General features: G+C 35.6%; 1 protein-coding gene and 1 long non-coding RNA gene across 5 annotated transcripts; one reads left to right on the top strand and one right to left on the bottom strand.

Annotated features, from left to right (window-relative positions):
* Nucleotides 1-3,918: 3,918 nt before the first annotated feature.
* Nucleotides 3,919-20,451, top strand: SDR16C5 (short chain dehydrogenase/reductase family 16C member 5). Its single transcript, XM_026692402.2, has 7 exons — nt 3,919-4,064; nt 6,906-7,247; nt 10,350-10,481; nt 13,686-13,785; nt 14,481-14,625; nt 17,366-17,491; nt 20,094-20,451. The coding sequence occupies exons 2-7, from the start codon at nt 6,930-6,932 to the stop codon at nt 20,236-20,238; spliced, it is 966 nt and encodes a 321-aa protein (XP_026548187.1). The 5' UTR covers nt 3,919-4,064; nt 6,906-6,929; the 3' UTR covers nt 20,239-20,451.
* On the bottom strand, nt 6,162-18,356 carry LOC148131474 (uncharacterized). 4 transcript variants are annotated; one of them, XR_015748909.1, is made up of 6 exons: nt 17,883-18,356; nt 13,673-13,759; nt 11,979-12,047; nt 11,656-11,746; nt 10,561-10,670; nt 7,004-7,133 (listed from the first exon to the last, which is right to left on the bottom strand). It is a non-coding gene; the product is annotated as an uncharacterized LOC148131474 (long non-coding RNA). The 4 variants fall into 4 exon arrangements; XR_015748907.1 differs by lacking the exon at nt 17,883-18,356 and adding an exon at nt 16,607-17,372 and having other exon boundaries at nt 13,673-16,497; XR_015748906.1 differs by lacking the exons at nt 10,561-10,670; nt 17,883-18,356 and having other exon boundaries at nt 6,996-7,133; nt 13,673-13,806.
* Nucleotides 20,452-22,431: the final 1,980 nt, after the last annotated feature.

Here is a 22,431-nt window from a genome sequence, read left to right as displayed (position 1 = left end):
ATAAACAACTTTTAGGTATTATTTTTGGGCCATCAGAATTTAAAATATTTGTTTCATGTTTTCATAGTTATTCTTTCTGACTTAAAAATTGCTAGTTCTCAGCCTTTACACCAAATTAACTACTTGATTTGCTTTTGGGACAGTAGGCAGATGCTGAGGATTATTGATTACATTTTTCTTAAGAGTTACAGATATGTAATATGGAGAAGGTACTGAATGGAAGTTTGTCTAAGATATATGTGTCTGTCACCCACATTTTAATAAGTATTTCTCCTTTTAATTTCTCCAAAAAGAGTGATTTAAGTTCCCTTCGCTAAAACTTATTTATTCATCTTCCAAGATGTTACCCTGCTTTAACTAATCATAGAGTTTTTTACAGAGATGCTTCACATATAAATTTACCAATTAGTTATGAAGCTTATTGTTCTATAGTTAGTGCATTAGAAAAAAATATGATCTGCAAGGTGTGCTAAAACAAATATTACATAACATACAGCAATAAGTAGCTTTCTGGTGCTTGAAGAAAACAATACTGGTATTTCACAAGCTCCAAGAAGAAATTGCACAAGTGATATTAGATTATGTAAATCATATTATTCTACCATGGCAATAATGTCAAGCTAGCTGAAAATAATCTGAAACTTCACATTTTGACAATTCTACCTTCTCCAACCTTTTGGTGTAATTTGGCTTAACCATTGAGTTGCATCACCTAAAATCAATCTTCATCTTTGCTAACATACTGTATATATACTGTATATATTCATGACTTACAACACGACTTTTCTTGAAATTCATTTTGCATTTTCACTTGGTCACATGGCACATAATTCAGCCTAATTATTCAAGTTTGGGAAGAGTTTAATTAGACTAATTAAATTCCAAATGATCATAAACTGCTAGGCTGTATCACTGTTATGAGGTAAATTTTTAAACCCCGTGCTTGGGGTGGGGTGGGATGATGGGGATTGGTTTCAAGAGCTAAACTTAAGTCTGAATCTGTCTTTCCCTAGCCACACTCCTCTTTCTGACTGTCTATGTTTAGCGTGTCTTTTCTGTTTTCCTCCACTGGACCTCGCGCCCAACTGTGAGAAAGTACCAAGAGGCAGTTCCTGGTTTGAGCTTCCCCAAAGACGGACCACTGACCGCGATCGTGCACGGCTTTGGTTAGTGCTTCAGCGTCGGAGAGCCCCAATCCTTTGGATTCGGGGCAGAAGCTACCTCGTAGGGGTGGCAGAGGAAGGGGAGACCATCAGCTGGGTAGAGGGGAATCATAAATCCCCTCCCTGGCTTGGCAATTGCTCCCTCCCAAAGACGCCTGAAGCGGTGGTCTAAAATGGCCACCCTGAAGGGGAAGATTAGACTGGAATAAGATTGTGCAGGAGAGAGAGAAAGAAGCAAACAGCAGGAGGAACTGGACGATATAATCAAATGGAAGATACCCCAGGATTAACATTTCAAAGTATCTTTAAGAAAGGATCTAAGCGGCGAAGAGAAAGAGAGGAAAAAAAGGTGTGAATTGCTTTTGATAGCATTGGGGCTTCGAAACTGCAAAAGGTAGAAGCTGGAGAAGGAACTATATAATCAACTTGGATAAGTATACTTTGATTTTATATTGGCACTAATAAAGCTGAACTATAGATTGTTAAAGAGGAAATTTAATATCAACTGGATTTGATCTTTTTCTTGTTGGAAAATTGTGGTTTAAAAAGCTCTGAATAAAAGAGAAGAAAAAAGGAAAGATGGGGTGAAGACTTAGCACAATAAAGAGTGCCATCTCAGTTAAACTCAACTTGTTTTTCTTTTAAAAAACTCTTGTTTCTTGAAATTGCATGGAAATTGATACAATAAAGCAAGAACTTTGAAAAATTGAAACATTGAAACAAAGAAAGAATTAGGAAGATTCTGCCTTTGGATTAGTTGCTGATTCTGACATGAATTTGGCACTGGATTAGCGGAGACTTAAAAACTTAAGAGGAAGAAAAGTTGACTGTTGGAAATAAACTTTAAAGATACTAGTTGGATTAAATTGTGAATCAGAAAGTTGTAAAATGGCGATTTCTATTCTGGCATTAAAAATGGAACTCAGAAAAATGAAAGAAACACTAAAAGAACGAGGTGAATCGCTGGGATTTGCTTTAAAATTTATTGAAAATGCAACAGCAGAATATGAACAACAAAGACAAAAGGCAGAAGAGGAGGTGGAGCAAATCATAGAAGAGACTATCTTTAGTGATCATCGAGAACCAAGAACTCTTGAAAGAAAGAAGAAAAGAGTTGGAAATAAATACAGAGATTTAAGAAATTAAATAGAAAGGGGAATATCCGAAATATTAAAAAAGGGAAAAAGAGTCAGCAGAAATTCAAAGGGCGAAAGGAAGCTATAAATAGAGAGAGGGATAAAAACTGGAGTGAAAGAACAAAGGAGAAAAGACAGGGGGAAAGAAGGGACAAGAAACAGGATTTGGAAACAAAGAAATATGGGAATTGTAAAAAAAATGGGGAAATCCTTAATTGGACACAGAGATAATGGGTGATTATTATATAGAAAGAGGATTCTGCAAGGTATTGAGGGGTAACATAAATATATTTATAGTTATGAAATAGGGACATACAGACTGACAAGATGGAAAAACAGAATTGTTATTATTTGGATAATGGAATCTAATGCTCTTCCTCTTTATGTAGAGAGATAATTGTAACAAATAATGGAATAAGTATATTAGATATATTGAAATATTTTAAGATTGGAATGTTGGCTTTTTTGGTTTAAATATGAATGGAATAATTAATGGAATATGTGTATTAAATATATGTAAATAAATGAAATGATATAGGAGGAGAGCTGAAATGGAATTAACTTTAGGGCTTAGGATTGTTTTACTGTTTGAATGAGAAGATTAATATGTCCTTTTTTTGCGGGGGGGAATTTAATGAAATTTAACAGGAGAAAAATCATGCAGAATCTGATTTATATATGCTATGTAATTTTAAAGGGATTATTAAGTTTAATGTTTTAGGTAATAATGTTAAATATTTCAACGAGATGTAAAATAAATGAATTTATAACTTAGAGATGGCGCACTTATATTGAGATTTCAAGGGGAAACCAATTTATAGAAGTGTCTTTTTAAATTAGAATTTAAGATGAAATATACAAATGTGACAGTTAAAAGTACTAAAGTATGATTATGAATTATCATAAGTGAATTAAATAATGAGATAAATATTTGGAATAATACAATAAAATAGAAAATGTATAAAAGCACTGTTAAGATAAGGATATAAAAATTGAATATGTAACCATGGTCATATTTGTATGTATATGTGAAACCTGTAATCATGCTGTTCACTAAAAAGAGACGTTAAAATATGGAAAACTGAATAAAGCTTGTTTAGAAAAAAAAAAAAGTGCCAAGAGGCGACTGCTCTGAGCGAACTGCCTCAAGCACATTCACCTGATCAACACAGAATGTGTCGGTTTAGCGCAGTGTGAAGAGTATTAAAAGAACAAACAAGTACTGTGGCCAGTTGGCAGGGATCCAATTATAACAGCAATACCTCAAGCTTTCAGCTGTGCAAAGAGAAACGAGAGACCCGAGCGGTGCCGAGCATTTTCCCCTCTTTAAGGGATGCTTAAGTGGGTTAACGCCACCTACCACGCTGCCAAGGGGGCGCTCGGTGTTCTCGGTTGTTTTTTGTTTTTGTTTTTGTTTTTCTCGGCAGCGAAGTTGGGATAACTGGGCTGAGGGGACTTTCCCGTCTCCCCTGGAGAACCGACCCCTGTCGGTCAACTTCTCCTTTCCACTGTATTGGCTGAACAATGAGGGAGGTAAATTCGCTCCTGGAACTGCAGATTAGACTAACAATGAGACTAAGCAGTCTTCCGCCCATAGAGCAGGTTGTAGGACCGCCTTTGGGGTAGATGGGCGGGTTTTCTTTGGACCGCCATCTAGAGAATCTGCGCCGGCGATACTGCTTTGTGGCGGCCTTCTTGTTTGCAGGACGGGCGTAATCTTTTTCTCTTCAGCAAGGTCTCGAGCCGGGAGGAGTAAAACAGCAGAGTAAGTCGGTGCGCGGGGCCGATGACTAGCTGAAAAGCTTCTACGGCGTAGCTCTGGGACGCTGAGGATTGTGGTTGCTTCACGCTCAGAGCTAGGACCCGAGAGACCCTTAAGAATATTGTAGAATGGATTTCACTGTGTGTGTGTGTGTGTGTGTACTTGCACACGGGGAGGGAGCGTGGAAGAAGAGAAAGGTCCGCTCTCTGCGGGTTCGCCCTCGTGCTCTTTATGTAATTGTTTCCCTTAATCCAAAGTTCAGAGTTACGTTGGCTGAAATGGTTGGTAAAATACAAGAGCATTTCCTTTTTAGTGAGAGGGAATTTCCTCTCGTTTTTTCACAAGTTATGGTCAGGCCAGATCTTTTCGAAATTAGCAGAGGCAAAGATAAACTTTTTGCCTAATCTATATGTTTGGCTTTGGGTTTATTTTAGTTAAAGGGTGTATAAGGTCCTTCCTTTTTATACAGTATAACACTGGATGGGTAACAAATCAAACCTATTCAATATATTAAAAATACAAACATATCTCTGCTCCCATTTAAAAACCATCATTTTCTAACCAGGTGGCATAACTACCTCCCACCAAACTGCATATGTAGTTTATATTGTATATTTAGTATGTTGCACTATTTGTATTAAGGTTATCATAATATACAATACACATCAAAAGAAAGATAGTAGAGAAATGGAAAAGGAAGAAAAGGAGGGAGTGTAGGATAAGAAAGCATAAGAGTTCCATTTTTTCAGTTTAGTACAAAGTAAAATTATAGTCTTGTGTTTTCACTTTTACATATTGCACCACATGATGGTGTGAGCTCCCTTTACTTGCCCCAACTTCTGCCAATCTAGCAGTTTGAAACAATGCAAATATGAGTAGATTAATAACTACCATTTCAGTGGGAAAGTTCTGTGCACCTTTGGAGTATAGCCATGCTGGCCACATGACCACGGGAATTGTCTCAGCTAAGAAACATAGATGAGCACTACCCTCTAGTCAGACACCGACTGGACAGGGTACTAGACACTTCTATAACAACAAACAAATCAGCAAATCCCAAAGTCATGGTTTCATTTTTTTTCTATTTTGAGCAGTTTCATATATTGTTATGATTTCAGAAACTGGATCTATCAGGAAAATATTAGACAGTGTTCTGAAACTGGTGGAATACGGTTTTGTTTGACCTGACTACAAAACTGGCTATTGAGCTGAAATGTAGTAAATAAATATTACCTTTAGCTGACCAGGTGACAGTTTAGAGAAGTTTTCTTTTCTTTCTTTCTTTTCATTTTTGAAAAAGAAGCCATATATAGGATTAGGGTTAACAGGACCACTAAAAATTATATTTAACAATGTTTGTTCACAAGTTTACTGGATCATACTGCTGTGTCTTATTTATAATTAAGCATGAAAGTGCTGAATTATCTTCAACAACCAAGATAAACACATCTATACATGAACATCACGAGGTGGAGTATATAGAAATAACATTTAGTATATCATTCTTAAAAGAAATGAAGGATCTCAATTATAGCATCAAAACAGCCAGAAGCTGACTGTGGAACAGATCTCAGACTGCAATGGAAAGTGTGGGTGACATTGAGGAACAAGGTCAAAAGTTGCTAAGATCAGATAAGAGGCAGGAGTTCCCAGTGGCTTAATTATCAGAGAAATAAGGTTTAGGAAGGAGCCACCCTAATGTATCAAGTAATTAAAAGTATATTTTTAGACTTGCAAAATTCTGTTTAAGCTAATCTTACAATAAAGTAGAACTAGTTCATCTAGTCATGTTTCCCATGTAGTTTAGCTAGGAGGGCTGACGTGAATTGTTCCAAGTTAGGCTAAAGAAGAAGAAAGCCAGGCAGTTTCTATGATATGATCTTGAACAAATACCTATCATTTTCAAGGAGAATATCAAGAATCACTTTGAACCTTGTTTATAGAGACAGATGAATTATGGAATGAGCTTAAGGAAGTTATTAAGGATGAATGTAAAAGTATCTGCCAAAAATGAAGAAAAAGAAGAAAACTAAATAGGATTGTTAGAATAAACTGGAGATTCTCAAGAGAAGAGAAATCAAACCAAGAAAGATAAAATTCTCAGGGGTTGGTCAAAGAATTTAAGAGTGCAGTTAGAAGAAACAATAATCAGTATGACAATATCAGTAAAAACATTAAAGATGAAAACAGACATGTTAAAAACAAGGAAAGTCTTTCAGCATAACTCTCAGTTCAAAAGGAGGTTCTAAACTTAAATTGATGTGCAAGAATGCTCCATAGCAAACAATTGGTTCACTTAATAACCATGGCATTCACTTAATGACCACTGCCAAAAGTTCAGGAATTTGAGTCAGTCACATGATGACATACTTCATGATTGTCACAAATTAACAACCATAAGTGGCAGGTTCAGTTGCAATTTGAGGACTACTAGTATAAATTGTGTATAGTAATAAAAACAATCTGTAGTTAATTGGAGGCTAGTGATTTTACAATTCTGTACAGGTAGTCCACAATTAAGCCCAAAATTTATGTTGCTAAGTGAGAAATTTGTTAAGTGAGTTTTGTCCCATTTTATGACTTTCTTGGCACATTTGTTAAATGAATCACTGCAGTTGTTAAATTAGTCACATGGTTGTTAAGTGAATCTGGCTTCTCCATTGACTTTGCTTGTCCGAAGGTCACAAAAAGGGGATCACATGACTCCAGGATACTGCAACAGCCATAAATATGAATCAGTTGTCAAGCTTTTGAATTTTGATCAGGTGATCACGGGGATTCTATAATGGTCATAAGTGTAAAAAATTGGCATAAGTCACTTTTTGTTTTGACTTTATTCAACAGGTAATCTGAAACGTGATCTCCAAAATGAATTTCTTCTTGGAAACGCTCAAAATAATTTTGCTGTGTATATATTATCTGATGGAGTTTTTCTTATCATTCATCTATGCAAAGAAGAAAAATGTTGCTGGTGAAATAGTGCTTATAACTGGAGCTGGAAGTGGAATGGGAAGGCTGATGGCTTTAAAATTTGCTCGACTTGGAGCCACTTTAGTTCTTTGGGACATTAATCTGGAAGGAATCAAAGAAACAGCTAGATTAGCACGTAAAATTGGGGCTGTGAGAGTACATGACTACATTTGTGATTGCAGCAAAAGGCAAGAAGTCTATCAAGTGGCAGGCCAGGTAATTATAGCTTTGTACAACATAAAATATTTTATTTAACCATCAAACATTTGTTCCATCTACTAACATGGCATCTGTAAATCACTGGAATTATACATTGCATTAAACTATAGTTCATTTAAAACTGGATTGCTCCAGCATGTTAGGCAATAGACCATGATTTATAAAGTACCGTGTCTGAGTTTATACAACTTATAAAATCAAAATCATGTTATAGGTTCGAACACAGTTATAAGAGTGCATAATATGTAGTCCTCCAGATGTTGAACCAGAATCCCCAGTAGCTCTAGCCAACATGACCAATAGTGAAATATTCTGCTAGCTGAAATTCAGAAATATCTGAGGACTGGACATGGTATTCCAAATTACTTGCATGCATGACATCATTATGTCATTTTAATACTACTTGTGGTCTTTGATTTATTCAGATAAGTCTTTTTCATGGAGACTTCTGGGATAGCATTTTGGACCTTCTGCTCATAAAACACTTGCATCCCAATTCTTAGTGATGTCTTTTCAAACAGCAGTGAAGACCCTAAGTTTACCACAGATCCTTAATGCTGAATGATAAATTGAATAGAAGGGAATGAAGGTGAAATTTAAATCAGAGAAAAAAAAATATTTTTCAACTTGCCCCAGTGTTTTTCTATTCTTTGAAACTTTAAAGAAGTCTACTTTACTGAACAGTGAAGTGTGACTATAGGTGACAGGTGAAATAAGCATGAGCCTCCATTTCTTTTTTAAAAAACAAGTTTTATTAATTTTCAAAACACAAATCATCATTATCCATTACATGTTTAAACCTTTTTCCATTATAAATTTAACAAGTCAGATAAACTATAATTCTGTTTTAAACCATTTCCATATAAACATACAAAAACCTCTTGTCCAATTTCTCTTTACTTCTCTTTACTCTTATTCAATTTCATTATTATTATTTCATCTATTTCTTTCTGACTTAGTTACCATTATTCTCATTCTATATTTCTGCACGGTTTTATTAATTCTCCCCACCCCCCCAAAAAAAAACATATACACACAACACATAAAACATAAAAAAAATCTTTTTGGAAAGTAACTTGGACCCAGATATCTCTCTCTTCATGGACTTCAATTATGTTCATGCTCATCTTACATATCATTACTTATTTTATTTACCATTCTAAGCTTCTATATTAACTTCTCCACATATTTCACTCTTCTTAATTCTATCTTAATTAATCATCTTAATTTGAGTCATTATATTTGTATCTTTTGTCCATTCTTTATTGTCCCTTTGTCTCGTTCCTTATAAAAAAAAAGAAGTTTCTCCTGAAATCACTAATCAGAGTATGATGCCTTTCTATCTCCCCCCTAAATTAATCAAATTAACCTTTAAAATAACGCCCAATACCCAATCCGATTTTGCTTGGTACATTCTATCTAAATAGTACATCCAGAGTAATTAAATACATAGTTAAACAATAAATCTAAATATTAAAAACAAATACTATAATAGAAATTTTATAATATCAATACCATAATCTTATTAAACTCTTTAATTGAAACTCAATATTCTAAACCTCCCATCATATTATTAAATTTTAAATCCAATCATTATTAAACATTTCAACATTTTAATCTCTTGTCAACTCTTAAACCATTTAAGTTTTCTATTTCTAATACCATACTACAATATCATCTTATGTACCTTGCAAAATCTTTTTGAAGAAATTATACTTTATCCCTAAAAAAGATTCCTTTTTTCCCATTTAATTTCAAAACTTTGTAGCTTTTCTCCACCTTTTCCCTTTCTTTCTTCTCCCAACAAACCTTTCTACCCCCCCTTCTTCTAGCCTCTGCCTTACTGGCTTCCCTTCTCTGTCGTGTTCCTTTTCCCTTTTGTTTACTATCATTATATTGATTTTGCACCTTATTTTTCCCTTTCTTAAGTGTTTTTTTAAATCTTAAGTCCTTTATTTCTCTTCCTTTCACTCTTCCTTCTTTCTTGGTCGAGTTCTGAAGTTTAATAAAAATGGCTTCCTCTCCTTCTTCTTCTTCTGCTGTCTTCATCTGTTGTAATGTTTGTTGATAGTTAATAAGCGCCATTTCTAAAAAAAGGAAGGCTTCTTTCAAACCAGATTTACCATTTTTTTTTGCTTGTTCATAGTCTTTTCTCAGTTCCTCAATAGAAAGAGCCATTATAAATCTTTTCTTTTCCCCTTCTTTCTTCTTACAACAACCAGAATATTCCAAAGAAAAAATAAAACAGTCCCAAAGTTATCAATCAGTCCAAACCAAGGCAGAGTTCTCACTTTCTCCTCCTGGGGTAGTATCAATCAAAGAAAAAGAAAGTCCAAATCTGTTTCTTAAGATCTTATTGCAATATATTTTAGTCTTCAAATCCTTAAGGCATCTCCTCCAACAAAGTCTTAGCATACAAATTTTTTTTTTTAGTCCTCTCTCTTCCCACTCATCGCTTAAAGCCAGTTTTCACCTAAAAGAAATAGGTTTCTTAATATCCACTTATTTATTCCGTAGGAAAAGAGGGTAAGCTTTCCTTTCAGCACCACCAAACTGCCGCTTTTTTCCTCTTCTAGAAGGTATCATTCAGAAAATCATACTTTTCAGGAATTTTGTTAAATATGTCTTAGAGTCCTAGGAACCAAGAAAAACTTTCTCCTTTGAAAAACTTTCTCCACTTCCTCCTGCGCATTCTTACCCGGCTGCCAGCTTCTTTGTGGCGGCCATTACGGACCGCCGCTGCACCGTCTTGGGAAAAGGGGGTTCTGCCGGCCGGGAAGGGGGTCTGCAACACCCCCAAACCCCTCTCCGGATCCCCTACCTTCAGCTGCCCCTGCAGGGCAGCCTAGCTCCGCACCGTCCGGATCGGAGCCCCAAAAACGGCTAGCGCAGCAGGGATCGCGCAGCTTCGTGAATCCCTGCCGCTCGCGAAGCCGACAAACCGGAAGTCGATGAGCCTCCATTTCATGTAATGTCTGATGGCATATTTAATGCAAATGTATGAAGATCTCTGTATGAAGATATTTGTAGCTGTGCTTTCTTTTGAATTATGTAAATTTACTACAATTGTTTTAATGGGCTTTTCTGTGGCTGTTCTAGGTGAAAAAGGAAGTTGGTGATGTTGGTATCCTGATTAATAATGCTGGCATCATAACAGGAAGGATGTTTTTAGACACTCCAGATATGCTTCTAGAGAAGAGTATTCAAGTGAACACAATGGCACACTTTTGGGTAACAGATTTTTGATTAATTGTGAAAGTATATCCAGTATGAACTTAAATTGTGTTTTTATTAGTAAAAATGGCCTTACAGATAGACCTCTCCTGGAAAGTTCTTTGTCTTTTCTCATCATCTGCTGCACAATAAGAAAAAATGATTTCATAGTAGAATATCTTCTCTCACTAGCTTCTGATGAAGTTTCTAAATAGTAAACAAATAAATGGAATCCAAGAAAGAAGATAGGGGCAAGAGAGACCACATTAACATAATTGTAAGAAAATCATAAATATAAATCCTGTTTCTCATAAGCATTTTCAAAGCTCTGCATAGCATTGTCCTCAGCATCCAATCAATTCTGTCACCACATAATACATTTCTATCCTAGTGAAGAAGCTATAAGAATTACACAAAGGCTCTTTTAGAAGATGATTCAATAATTTCAAAGGAGTAATTCTACTATGATGGGATCATTTTCTTTCACTATATGGTGATCTCTAAGATGCACAAATACTTTAATGAGCCCCTTTCAACCTGCAGTGCTTGTAGCCCACTTTCTCTGATCGACAAAAGATTATATTTTTAATAATTTGTTTCTCCGTTTTTTTTTTAAATTAAGCTGTATAATTTTCTCTAAAGCACGTTCCTTTTTAACCCTTCTCTATTCAACTATTGTCACTCAACTTGAGAAGCTGAAAATAACGAAAAAAAGTTCCCCACTTCTAACCTAGGCCATATTGGTACTGATTTATGGCTTTTGTTCTGCTATAAAAGAAGAATAGTATAGTTATTGTAAACATGTGACAGCTGGACAAAATTTACTTTAGTGGAACAAATTGAAAGTTTGGGTGAACATACTTAAAATGGGCAGGATATTTATTACCTAACTGTCTTGATTATTGGCCATGCGTATATGAGCTATAAGCCAGTATGCAACAAATTTTGGAAAGAAAAAAGACCCAAAATCTGGAAGGCCACCAATCGTTTAAGCAGGTAATATCGATGTTGATTTTGACTAAGATTCACACAATCAGCTATTGCTGTTGGCAATCACAGGTTAAAAACCTAGAGGTTTTAAAAAACCTTTCAGACATGCTTCTCTATACATAGCATTTTGCAAGGAACAACAAAAATTTTGACTTCTGTCTCCATAGCAAAGATATTCAAAAATGTTTTTCTTTGTTTCTACCTTTGACTTCAGTCTTGATTCCTGGCAACTTCATCAATAACTCCATGCAGTTTTAAAGCCTGCATTTTTGCTATTGATGCCCTCTAGTGGTCTATTAAAAAAACCAAGAATCATAGCTGCGGTTAGCTGTATATTTAAATTTGAACATAACACAGCAATAACATAGAAACATATAGCAGAAAAAGATCCAGTGGTACATCGAATCTGCCCAATTGGGGGGGGGGGGTTGTTTTGTTTTAAATTATATTGATTGATTGTTATATGATAGACATGTGTTTATTCCAAGCATATTTAAATTCAGTTACTGAAGATTGACCTACTACCTCCACTGGAAGTTGGCTCCAAGTTTTGACTATTCAACACCAAAGTACTGTTGAACTTCTGAAACAGAGCTAGATTAGATGTATTAGTATTCATCAAAAGTTCAGATTTTACAAGAGTATTATAATGCAAAAGGCTAATCTTTTGCATATTTTTTCATTGGTCTTAATTAGAAGATTCCTTGCAAAATAAACTAACATGTTTATTTTTAGAACCAGCAATGATATCACTTTAATAAAATACTGTTGATAAAATAGTATTTAATACATACAATAAATACACTACAATACACTTCACCATGAACAAATAGCAAAACTAACTGAAAACTAAAACCACTGATAAATGTAACAGCCCTAGTGAAATGTAAAATGTGCAGAATTTTAAAAATGGCTTATAATGTTTATTATGCAGATGACAATGTTAAATTGGGTTAATTGTAAAGAAATAAAATTTTCAATCTACGGTATACTCTCATAAATGATTATTATTTATTTACATAGTGAAATATGTAAATATTATTTCTCCTGAATGTATTCTATTTCAGCCTAACATTTCTTGATAAAATTAGAAATCTACTCTGGAACCGAATAATTATATTTTGCTATAGCAAAATCTAACAAATTGCCTTCTAATATAGTACTTAGTATTTACATACCCTGTTTCTCCAACAATATGGCCTCCCCCAATAGGAAGTCCCAGCATGTTTTATAGGCGTGAAATGAAATTAAGCCCCACCCCCCAAATTAAGGCCTATATTAAAACATGCGAAATGGGGGGTGGTGGTGGTGGGGCTTGCCGTTAGGAAGTACTTTTGTTGCACACCCGGATATGGTGCTGCCTGCGTTGACCTCGATACAAAGTGCCCCACCAACGTCAAGGTCAACATCCAAGCTGTTGCCGCCCGCCCAAGATGCAAGGGGGAATTAAGTCACCCCGAAAAGACAGCCTAGCCATTTTTTCAGGGCTCAAAAAAAAATAAGACCCAGCCTTATTATATGAGAAACACGGTAGATGTTATTGCAATAAATAATAGCCTGCAAATTCTGTTATTATTATTTAAATTTGTTATAGTAATGAGGTACACATTTTAGAAGCCCTGGGTCTTTCTGTCAACATTGACTGAGACTGACATCTGAGGAAGGAGGTCAATGCCTCCCACTTCCATCTCCCATAGCTAGTCTAGAAGGATACCAGGATAACATGTTTAGTGGTATTGAAAGCCACTGAGATCCACCACATCCTGGCTTCACCAAAGACTATCAACAAGCACAACCAACCCATTCTCCATACTATATCTCAATCCAACTGAAACAAGTCCAGACAATCTGTTTCCTCCAATATTCTTTGTAGCTAAGGTCCAACCACCTTTTGCACAAAATTTTCCTCAAAAGTAAATTTGAAGACTGGATGATTATTATCCCAAAAAGAGAGATCCTAGTAATGACCTCTTGAGGAGAGAATATGCCCTTCCCTCTTTCGAAGAGATTGATACCACCACATAGATCCATCCTTGGTCACCTCCATTCCAGAAGAGAACAAAATGAAACATAGCTGAACTGGAAGACCGGGAGACTTTTCAGAAACTCTGAAATATTATTGTATCTACCCGATGAGGTCATTTTTGAAGTGAAATTTACAATTTTTAAAAAATAGTTATTTTTTATATGTTCATATGCTGAAATGTATTTGTTTTTACCTCTTCGTCATAGACTGTCAAAGCATTTGTTCCAGCCATGGTAGCTTCTAATCATGGACATGTGGTGACTGTTTCAAGTGCAGCTGGCTTTTATGGTGTCAACAAAATGACAGGTTAGTATATGGCAAAAGTGCTGCAGAACAGATTAAAAATAACATTTAAACTTAATGGATACAGTAGTTTAATTAAAATTCTTAATTTGATAGTTGAGGTAGGCCAAAGAGTTAGCAACTGTTGTTACAAGTCAATGTTTCCTTTGAACAAGAAACAAAAGACTGTAGTAGGAAAAAAGAAGAAATATGAAAGGGTAATCAAGAGTTATAGAAGTGTTAGAATTTTTTTTAAAAAATATTAGGGTAATGTACTTCAAATAATTGAATTAAAAACAGTGAATATGATGGCTGGCAACTTATTTAATTATTCGTTCCATCACATTTCATTAATATTTGAAAGAACTGTCTAGAGGTTCCCCACAAATATTTTTAGATATAGCACATTTAATCATAAAAATGAGACAGAAGATAACAAAGTTACTATTGCTATTAAGTATAATATTTATGCATAGTAATTAAGAAAGTTGGAAATTTGGAGTTTGTAATCTGAGACTGCCTTCTTTACCTGCAAAATTCCCAGCCTTTTAGCAGCAATGTTGTAAACATAGGAAATAGACCTCTGAAGGTACAAACAAAAGATGCCAATTGCCATTGATTATTCAGTTAGCTATGCTTATGTGTAATATCCAAAATATTTTATAGGAAGAATATTCTGCTTCATGCACATACAATTCTATTTCTTTCTCACTTTTCAGATTACTGTACAAGTAAATTTGCAGCTCTGGGTTTTGCTGAATCTCTAGCTTTAGAGATGATGGCAATGAAAAAGAATGGTGTAAAATCTACAATTATCTGTCCATATCTAGTGAACACTGGAATGTTTGAAGGCTGTGAAACAAAGTGAGTTGTTTGTATTTCATGCGTGTGTGTGTGTGTGTGTCCTTAAATGATTACATAAAATGATGACAGGTTTGAATAAAAATAGTGATGACAGGTTTAAATATAACAGAACGTGGTCTTCTACAGCATTTTCCAACCTTAATACCAATTGTGTATATGAACTTTCCCAGTTTCTTTACCGGAAACCATTTCTGATATTTGTAGAGTTAAGGTCCACACATCTGGAAGACTGCTGTTGTATGTCACATACATGGAAGTACATTCTTTTGGAGAACTCATTTTGGTCATGAGGTCCTGCTCACAATACTTTTAGTAATATTTTAGTAACTAAGATATAGGATGAGCATGAATACTCTGAGGGGTACTCAGTACTGGTTCTGTTTCAGCCATCTTGTACTTTCCCCAAAAGGAAAGCCAACAAGAGAAGATGCTTTATTAAAGCAACTACATGTTCAATTGTGAATCATGCAGAAAGGGATGATTATGGTGACTGGCTCAATGGAAAAATCAAATCCTTTCTCACTGACAGAATTGGAGGATAAAGTTCATAAGGTATCAGGATTTCCTTTGTTCAAAGTTCCACTGCTTTATTCAGCCTACCAGATCTTTCAGCAGAGAAAATCTGGCCAAGAAAATCAAGAAGTAAATAATACCCTAATCAAGGAACAGCCAGACAAGCTAACAGTAAACAGCCCAACTAAAAAAACCTCCGAGACCACCACTCCCAAACACCAACACTGATGGGGCAAGCCACTGGTATATAAACTGAAAGCAAACCCACTCCTTTCTTGCACTGATGATATTTCGTTTGGATAATGAAATGTCTATAGAAAACAACCAAATTAAAGAGACCACCAATGACCCCTCAGATGTGGTAGCACAGTGGTTAGAATGCAGTATTTGCAGGCTAACTCTGCCCACTGCCAGTTCAATCCTGACTGTCTCAAGGTTGACTCAGCCTTCCATTCTTCGGAGGTTGGTAAAATGAAGACAGATTGCTGGGACAATATGGTGACTCTGTAAACGGCTTAGAGCAGGGGTCACCAAACTTTTAGACCGCAGGTACCACTAAACTCATAATTTTAAATCCCATGGACCACTGAATTTTGACTGACAGTGGCTTGCTGAGGTTGGTGGGAGAGAGAGATCCAATCTAACCTCAGAGGGCTGGCGGTGATGATCTCTCTCTCTCTCACACACACACACACAGGTCCCTCACACACACCCACTCCTCCAAGGCAGCCATATTCCTAACCTGCTTTTCAGCTCTGTTCTGAGGGGGGGAGAGAGACTTTTGGCTTCACGCAAGCAGCAGAAGTCTTTCTTTCTCTCCCCCAAACTCCACCAGAAATGAGTCTTTGCCAGTGCAGCCTCTTAGAACAGGATGCCCAAAGACTCATTTCTGGCGGAGTTTGAGGGAGAGAAAGAAACTTTTGCTGCTTTCCTTGCGTGCAGCCACAAGCAGAGGAAAGAAGTGGAAAGAAGCAGCCCGGTGGCCAGACCAGGCATGTGGGGCGAATTGGACAAGTTTCCCCCCTTCGCACTTTCCCCTCTCCCCTTATGTGTTGTTCACAATGCTAGCGACATGGGCCATATGTTCCCAGGGGCCATGTGGGCGGCGCAGACTTGTGTTCCCGCACAGCCTAGATTGTTTTGGGGGATGCTTTGGGGGTGACATTTCTCTGCGGACCACCAAAATTTTCTCGCGGACCACCAGTGGGCTGCAGCTCATCGGTTGGCGACCACTGGCTTAGAGTGTGCTGTAAAGTACTATGAGGTGGTTTATAATTCTATTGCTATTTCAAACCTGAACATAAAATATTCTCCTTTATTGGTAAAATCTGGTTTTGGTAAAAAACTGGTAAAATGATTCTTTACATGTATAAAATGCTTGAGCCATACCTGTTATGGATGGGATGTTTCTATACTCTTAGCAACATATTTTATACTGGAATATGTTAATTTAGTCAGCTAAATACACAAAAGAAATCTCACATTTGCAATGTTAGATATGCTTCTCTGAATGCTTATTAATGAAGTATTTGCAAATTACTCCATTAGAATTAAGAAAACTACCTATAAAAAGTTAAAACGTTGTCCTAAGAATATATAGAGTTTAGATTCTGATAAAACAGTACAATAAGCCAAATGAGAAAATATGCATATATGATAGATGGTTGAAGGTAGATAAGTACACAGACATATAATAAATTCCTTAAAATATTATAGAAGGAATTTGCTGGATTGACAAGAAACCAAATCTAAAATCAATTTTTGACAAAGGTTGAAAAATTAAACTGAGGGAATTATTTATATAAATTATAACTGCTTGAAAGCCTTTTATCGAGAAGGCATATGAAGAACTGAGTAAAATACAGGTGACAAATTGAGGATGAAATACAAAAAATTAATAAATGTAGATTGTCCAAATGTTTTATCCATTGTTAACTCAAATATGCAATTGTTAATTCTCTAATGTTTTGCTCTAGAATACTATTTATTATAGTAAGTTATATTATTGTAATAGCGTGAGCATATCTGTATTACATGTACACATATAAAAAAAAGGGCAAGAGCAAAAGAAGATATTGGGGTTACAGAGAAAGAGGGAAACAATGTTCATTAGTTGGTTGGTGCTGGTTGCAAGCATATTTTGATGACTGCTTTAATGTTCAATTGCTATTACAGACAAAAATCAAGAAAAAATGTAATTCAAAGTGGTGATATTTTATTCCATCAGGTGGCCTCATTTGCTGCCCATTATAGATCCAGAATATGCTGTTGAAAGAATTGTGTCTGGGATACTCCGAAATGAACGATATATCTTTATACCACGAAGACTACAGTTGTTTAATGTAGTAAAAAGGTAAGATTATTCTGCTAGAACTAATTGAAAATGTGTGTGTCAAGAAAGGAACACTGAACAACAAAAAGGTGGTATAAAAAGTCACCAAATTTTGTGCTCTATTGAAAGAGCTCTTACCCATATATAAATTAGACAAAATCTTATGCAGATTAACTTTATTTTGGAAATTGATTCACTTCAATTTAATTATTTTAATTGAATTAAACTGAATTATTCAGAAAGATAAAAGAGGGCACCAGGTTAAGCTACATAAAATGACACCATTTCTTTTTTTAGAACAGATTCTAAAGTTGATGTTCAGTTTCATATAAAAGTACAAAAAAGATGGATTCCCCTATAGTTGATATTTAAAAAAAAAAAAAAAGCAATGAGAAATCAGTGTCATACATACTTTCATCCAATAGAACAAATAAGGAACATGCTGAGTGAAGTCTATCTGAAACATAGGAGAATGGTACTTCATAGAAAACAGGGCAAAGAACAGTGTAGCATATAGACCAGTGAAGCATATAGACCAATGATGGCGAACCTTTTCGGCACCCAGTGCCCAAAGTGCAAGCACACACACCCCAAATGAAACAGATGCGTGCCCCATGTATGTGCGTGCCCCTACGCATGCACGCCCCCGATGCGCCTCAAGTGCATGTACCCCATGCATGCGTGGCAGAGACCCAAAAACCAACTGGTCAGTGGGAGGCATGCACGGCAGAGCTGAGCTTGGGCGATGGTGCATGTGCCCACAGAGAGGGCTCTGCATGCCACCTGTGGCACGCATGCCATAGGGCAGGCCTTGGGAAGATTTATTTCGTTTAACTTGAAGCAATATCCACTAATCTTTGTTTTGAAAAGGTAAAGGGGAAGCTTTGTCACAGACCCCAGATCGGCAGCACCTATGCACTAAAGTCAGGCACCATCAGTGTTTTTGTTTTTGTTGTTGCTTTAAAGAAAGAAAATCGAATCATATTCATGGGAATATGAAAGTTTTACAGAATATTCCATTCAAAAGAGGCTTATGTATCCAGCGGTGAAACTGATTTTACAAGATGCTGTATTCCTGTCTTCTACCTTCTGTCTTGCTGCAGAATTCACCATGCTACTTCCATTTATATTTGCCCTTTTGGGTGGAAGATTAAGCACTAGTTTGCAACCATTCATTTTTCTTTACCAATAATATAAAAAATGATGGGCACAGAGCCGTAGTTGGAAATGCATATATTGTTAGAAATAGGTATTTTGCTTTGCAGTTTGTTAATATATTGTAATTTTTAAAAAAATAGGCAATAAACCTGGTGGGTGCAAAAGATTAAAAGTATGGCAAGCATCTTTAAAATAGAATAATTTCTAGAGAGAATGTCAGAAATTCAGATACCACATTGTAATTAAGATATTGTTGAAGGCACATTTTACTGCTTGCAGCAGCATAAAATAAGTAGTATCATGCACAGTGCAGAACCAGTATGGCTTATCTCCAATGCTTCCCTGCAGTCACACTTCAAAGCAAAATTGAAATGTGGTTATCTTCAGGTATTGCCTATTGCCCTGGTAAGTATCTCCACCAGGAGAAGAACTTGGAAGACCTTGGATGGGATGGGATTACTTCTAGAGATTAAAAATCTGCAATATAACCTTTGCTTCAGTGATAGCTCAGCAGAGGACAAGATAGCAGTTAAGTAGCACTTACTTATATACCACTTCACAGTGTTTTACAGCCCTTGCTAAGTGATTTACAGAGTTAGTATATTGATTATTCCTTCTGGTCTTGTATTCAGAAAGGCTGTTCTTTTCTGTTTGAGACAGAGCCTGAATGAATTTTACTGTAAATTCAGCCCTGGAATAGGGTTAACATTTCTGGATAAAAGGGACATTGTTCCTAAGGGAAGAAAGTCCACAGTTCAACCAGCATTGTATTCCTATATGCAAAATATGGGGGGGGGGAGGGGAGAACAACCATATTATTTGAAGAACAAGAAATAAAAAGGGTTTTTTTGCTTCTAAATTCTGAGAAGGGATACCTGAATCATACTCTTAGTAAACCAGAGGCAGTAGTTTGCAGAGGTATTAACAGCATGAATCCAAGTATAATATATCAGTGTATTTTTATTTGTGGATCAAAATAGAACAGAGAGTGGTTAGATGGTTTTACTCTATATACTTTGCATTTCAACATCTCAAAGAAAATTGGGAAATCTAAATGAAGACATTTCTGTTTCATCAATAACAGATCAAAGACTGTATAGAATACTTAAGAAGGGTTTACATGTGTGTATGGCCCCACCTGAGTTATAGACATCTGTTCCAAAGGGAATTAAATCTCTTATGTGCCGTCATGTGTTTAATATGATTGAGAGGGTCTTTTCTTAGCTTCTACAGATTATCTGGGGTCTACAATTTTAGTTTTCTGCTATGTTATCAATTTTAATTTTTATGTTTCTTTTGCATTTAATATTTATTTATTAAATTTCTATACTGTCTATCTCACCTAAGTGATTGTTTAGCTTCTTAAACAATGTGCAAAATTGGCATAACACCAATGTAGCAAAACTGACAGCAACTCAAAAGTTTAATACAGTATAGAGTGATTTATGTTCTTTTTTCTTTTTAGCATTGTTCCTGCAAAAACGCTTGATATCCTTTATGACTATTTTGGAATTTTAAAAGTTATGAATAGATTCAAAGGTCGAACAAAGAACACTGATGAGTACATATACCGGACAAAATCAATAAAACCTCCAGGTTCCCTTGACTAATTATACATTGAGAAGCCAATATATAGAACTTCCCATTTCATTACGTTGTTGCAAAGGTTACGCTTAAAACAAATGTGGAATGGCTTACTAGCAACAGGTGAAATACTGGGAACAGGGTATGAATAATTTTAACTAGTTTTTTTTACAATTACTGAAATATAACCTAATAGTGATGCTTTATTTCAATAAAATTACTTAATTATAGGGAACAAATTACTTTTTTTGTGAACTGTTGGCAAAACAAGGAAAACAATAAACTAATAATAAACTTATGATATACAAGGTGAGGGTGTTGAAGACCTACCGTGTTTCTCATATAATAAGGCTGGGTCTTATTTTTTTTTGAGCCCTGAAAAAATGGCTAGGCTGTCTTTTCGGGGGTGACTTAATTCCCCCCCCCTTGCATCTTCGGGCGGGCGGCAACAGCTTGGATGTTGACCTTGACGTTGGTGGGGCACTTTGTATCGAGGTCAACGCAGGCAGCACCATATCCGGGTGTGCAACAAAAGTACTTCCTAACGGCAAGCCCCACCCCCCCCCCCATTTCGCATGTTTTAATATAGGCCTTAATTTGGGGGGTGGGGCTTAATTTCATTTCACGCCTATAAAACATGCTGGGACTTCCTATTGGGGGAGGCCATATTGTTGGAGAAACAGGGTAGTTGAGTCTAATTACCCCATTCTGATAATGAGACTGTGTTTTTTTACTTTACATGAGAAGAGGTTCCTGTGACTTCTCCCAAAATACCCAGATATTATCCCGACCCAAACATACCACAACTGCTCCCTAGAAATTGAATGAGAACATCTTGTGGGTTCTGGCTTTCCAGACCTTGTAGTAGAAAAATCTTAGTTTCAGGGTATCCAGCCATGATCAGCTAACTTGGCATTTTAGATACAAAATGAAGCTTGCAGCACCAGCAATATTTTTGAGTTCAATTATTGCTCAGATTTTTCACAACTAAGAATATTTAGACCTCTTTTTGGATATGCCCCAATAAGAATCACAGGCCTTTATCTAATTAAATTATCTATTTTAAAATACAATTACTAAAAACATTTTTAATATTAGCAAAATTTAAATTGTGTAATGTAGCAGTCTGCAATCAACATTTTCTTTACTAACACTCTGCACTTCAAGGCCATCTATTTCAATGTGAAATCTGTTTCTGTTGGGAACCAGTTTATGAACATTTTGATTCAGTGCTCTTGGCAAAATGTTTAACATGTTTTTTCATTTTCTTTCATTAAACTGTTGTTTATAATTATTAAAATATTATAGAATTTATTCTATGCAAATGCTTCACATGAAAATTATTGCGCCTGTTCTTGTGAAATATAAAATGCTTTGTCTTATATCTCTAATTTTATTTCATCACAGTGAAAAAGGGAAGTGGCTGCCATAGTTTGGTTTTTTTCTATTCCAGTTTATGTCTGAGAAATCAGATAATAGATGTAGGTTGGATCAACTTATTGACTTCAAATCTATGAAGTATAGGGCAGAATTAAGTTGAAAAATGCAAAAAAACAAAACAAAACAAAACCCACCACCATCACCACACCCAAATGTTTAAATTGCTGTAGAATTAACAGTGAATTATATTCCCATGTTGAAAGAATTTACTGTTTTGCTTTGAGCTAGTCCGAAATAAAAGTTTTATCTTAAGTGTTTGAGAAGTCTATGCAACTCCAAACTCTTGTTAGGGCTGGATTCATAGGCCTGAAACTTCAGAAGAATAGATCTGTTTTTTCTGAATTCTGCTTCTGATCTGGGAAAAGATTTCCAGAGATTAGGCCTTCAACTAACACAGAACATATATCATCTCTTTCATTTATTCAGTAACTTTAGATAACTAAGCTGATAAAATTATTTCATAAAAGTAAAATAATGATAATCACATGATCAATTTAGTCCAAGAAACCAGTAAAGGCTTACATTTAAATTTGAAATTCCGCTTACAATAATTATATTCTTTAGCGATTACTGTCAAATCATTCCTCAAAATTATTTAGCAAGCACAGTGTTTTCATTTATTTTCTGGAATCTTTCGTCTCTAAGATTGAAATGGTGATAGGCAGCTTCTCTCTTTGTCTAGCTGTATATTGTATAGATAAATAATACAAAAGTAGCTTAAAACAAAGATAAAACAAGCTTTTTCTCAAAAATAATACCTTAAACTATACATTGGTCTC

This window comes from Notechis scutatus, chromosome 3 (assembly GCF_049901735.1).
Source record: "Notechis scutatus isolate UNSWTSFEM ecotype Mainland chromosome 3, rNotScu1.2, whole genome shotgun sequence".
Classification (NCBI taxonomy): Eukaryota; Metazoa; Chordata; class Lepidosauria; order Squamata; family Elapidae; genus Notechis; species Notechis scutatus.
The sequence above is the reverse complement of the archived record's forward strand: the minus strand, read 5'-3'. Positions and strand labels throughout refer to the sequence as shown.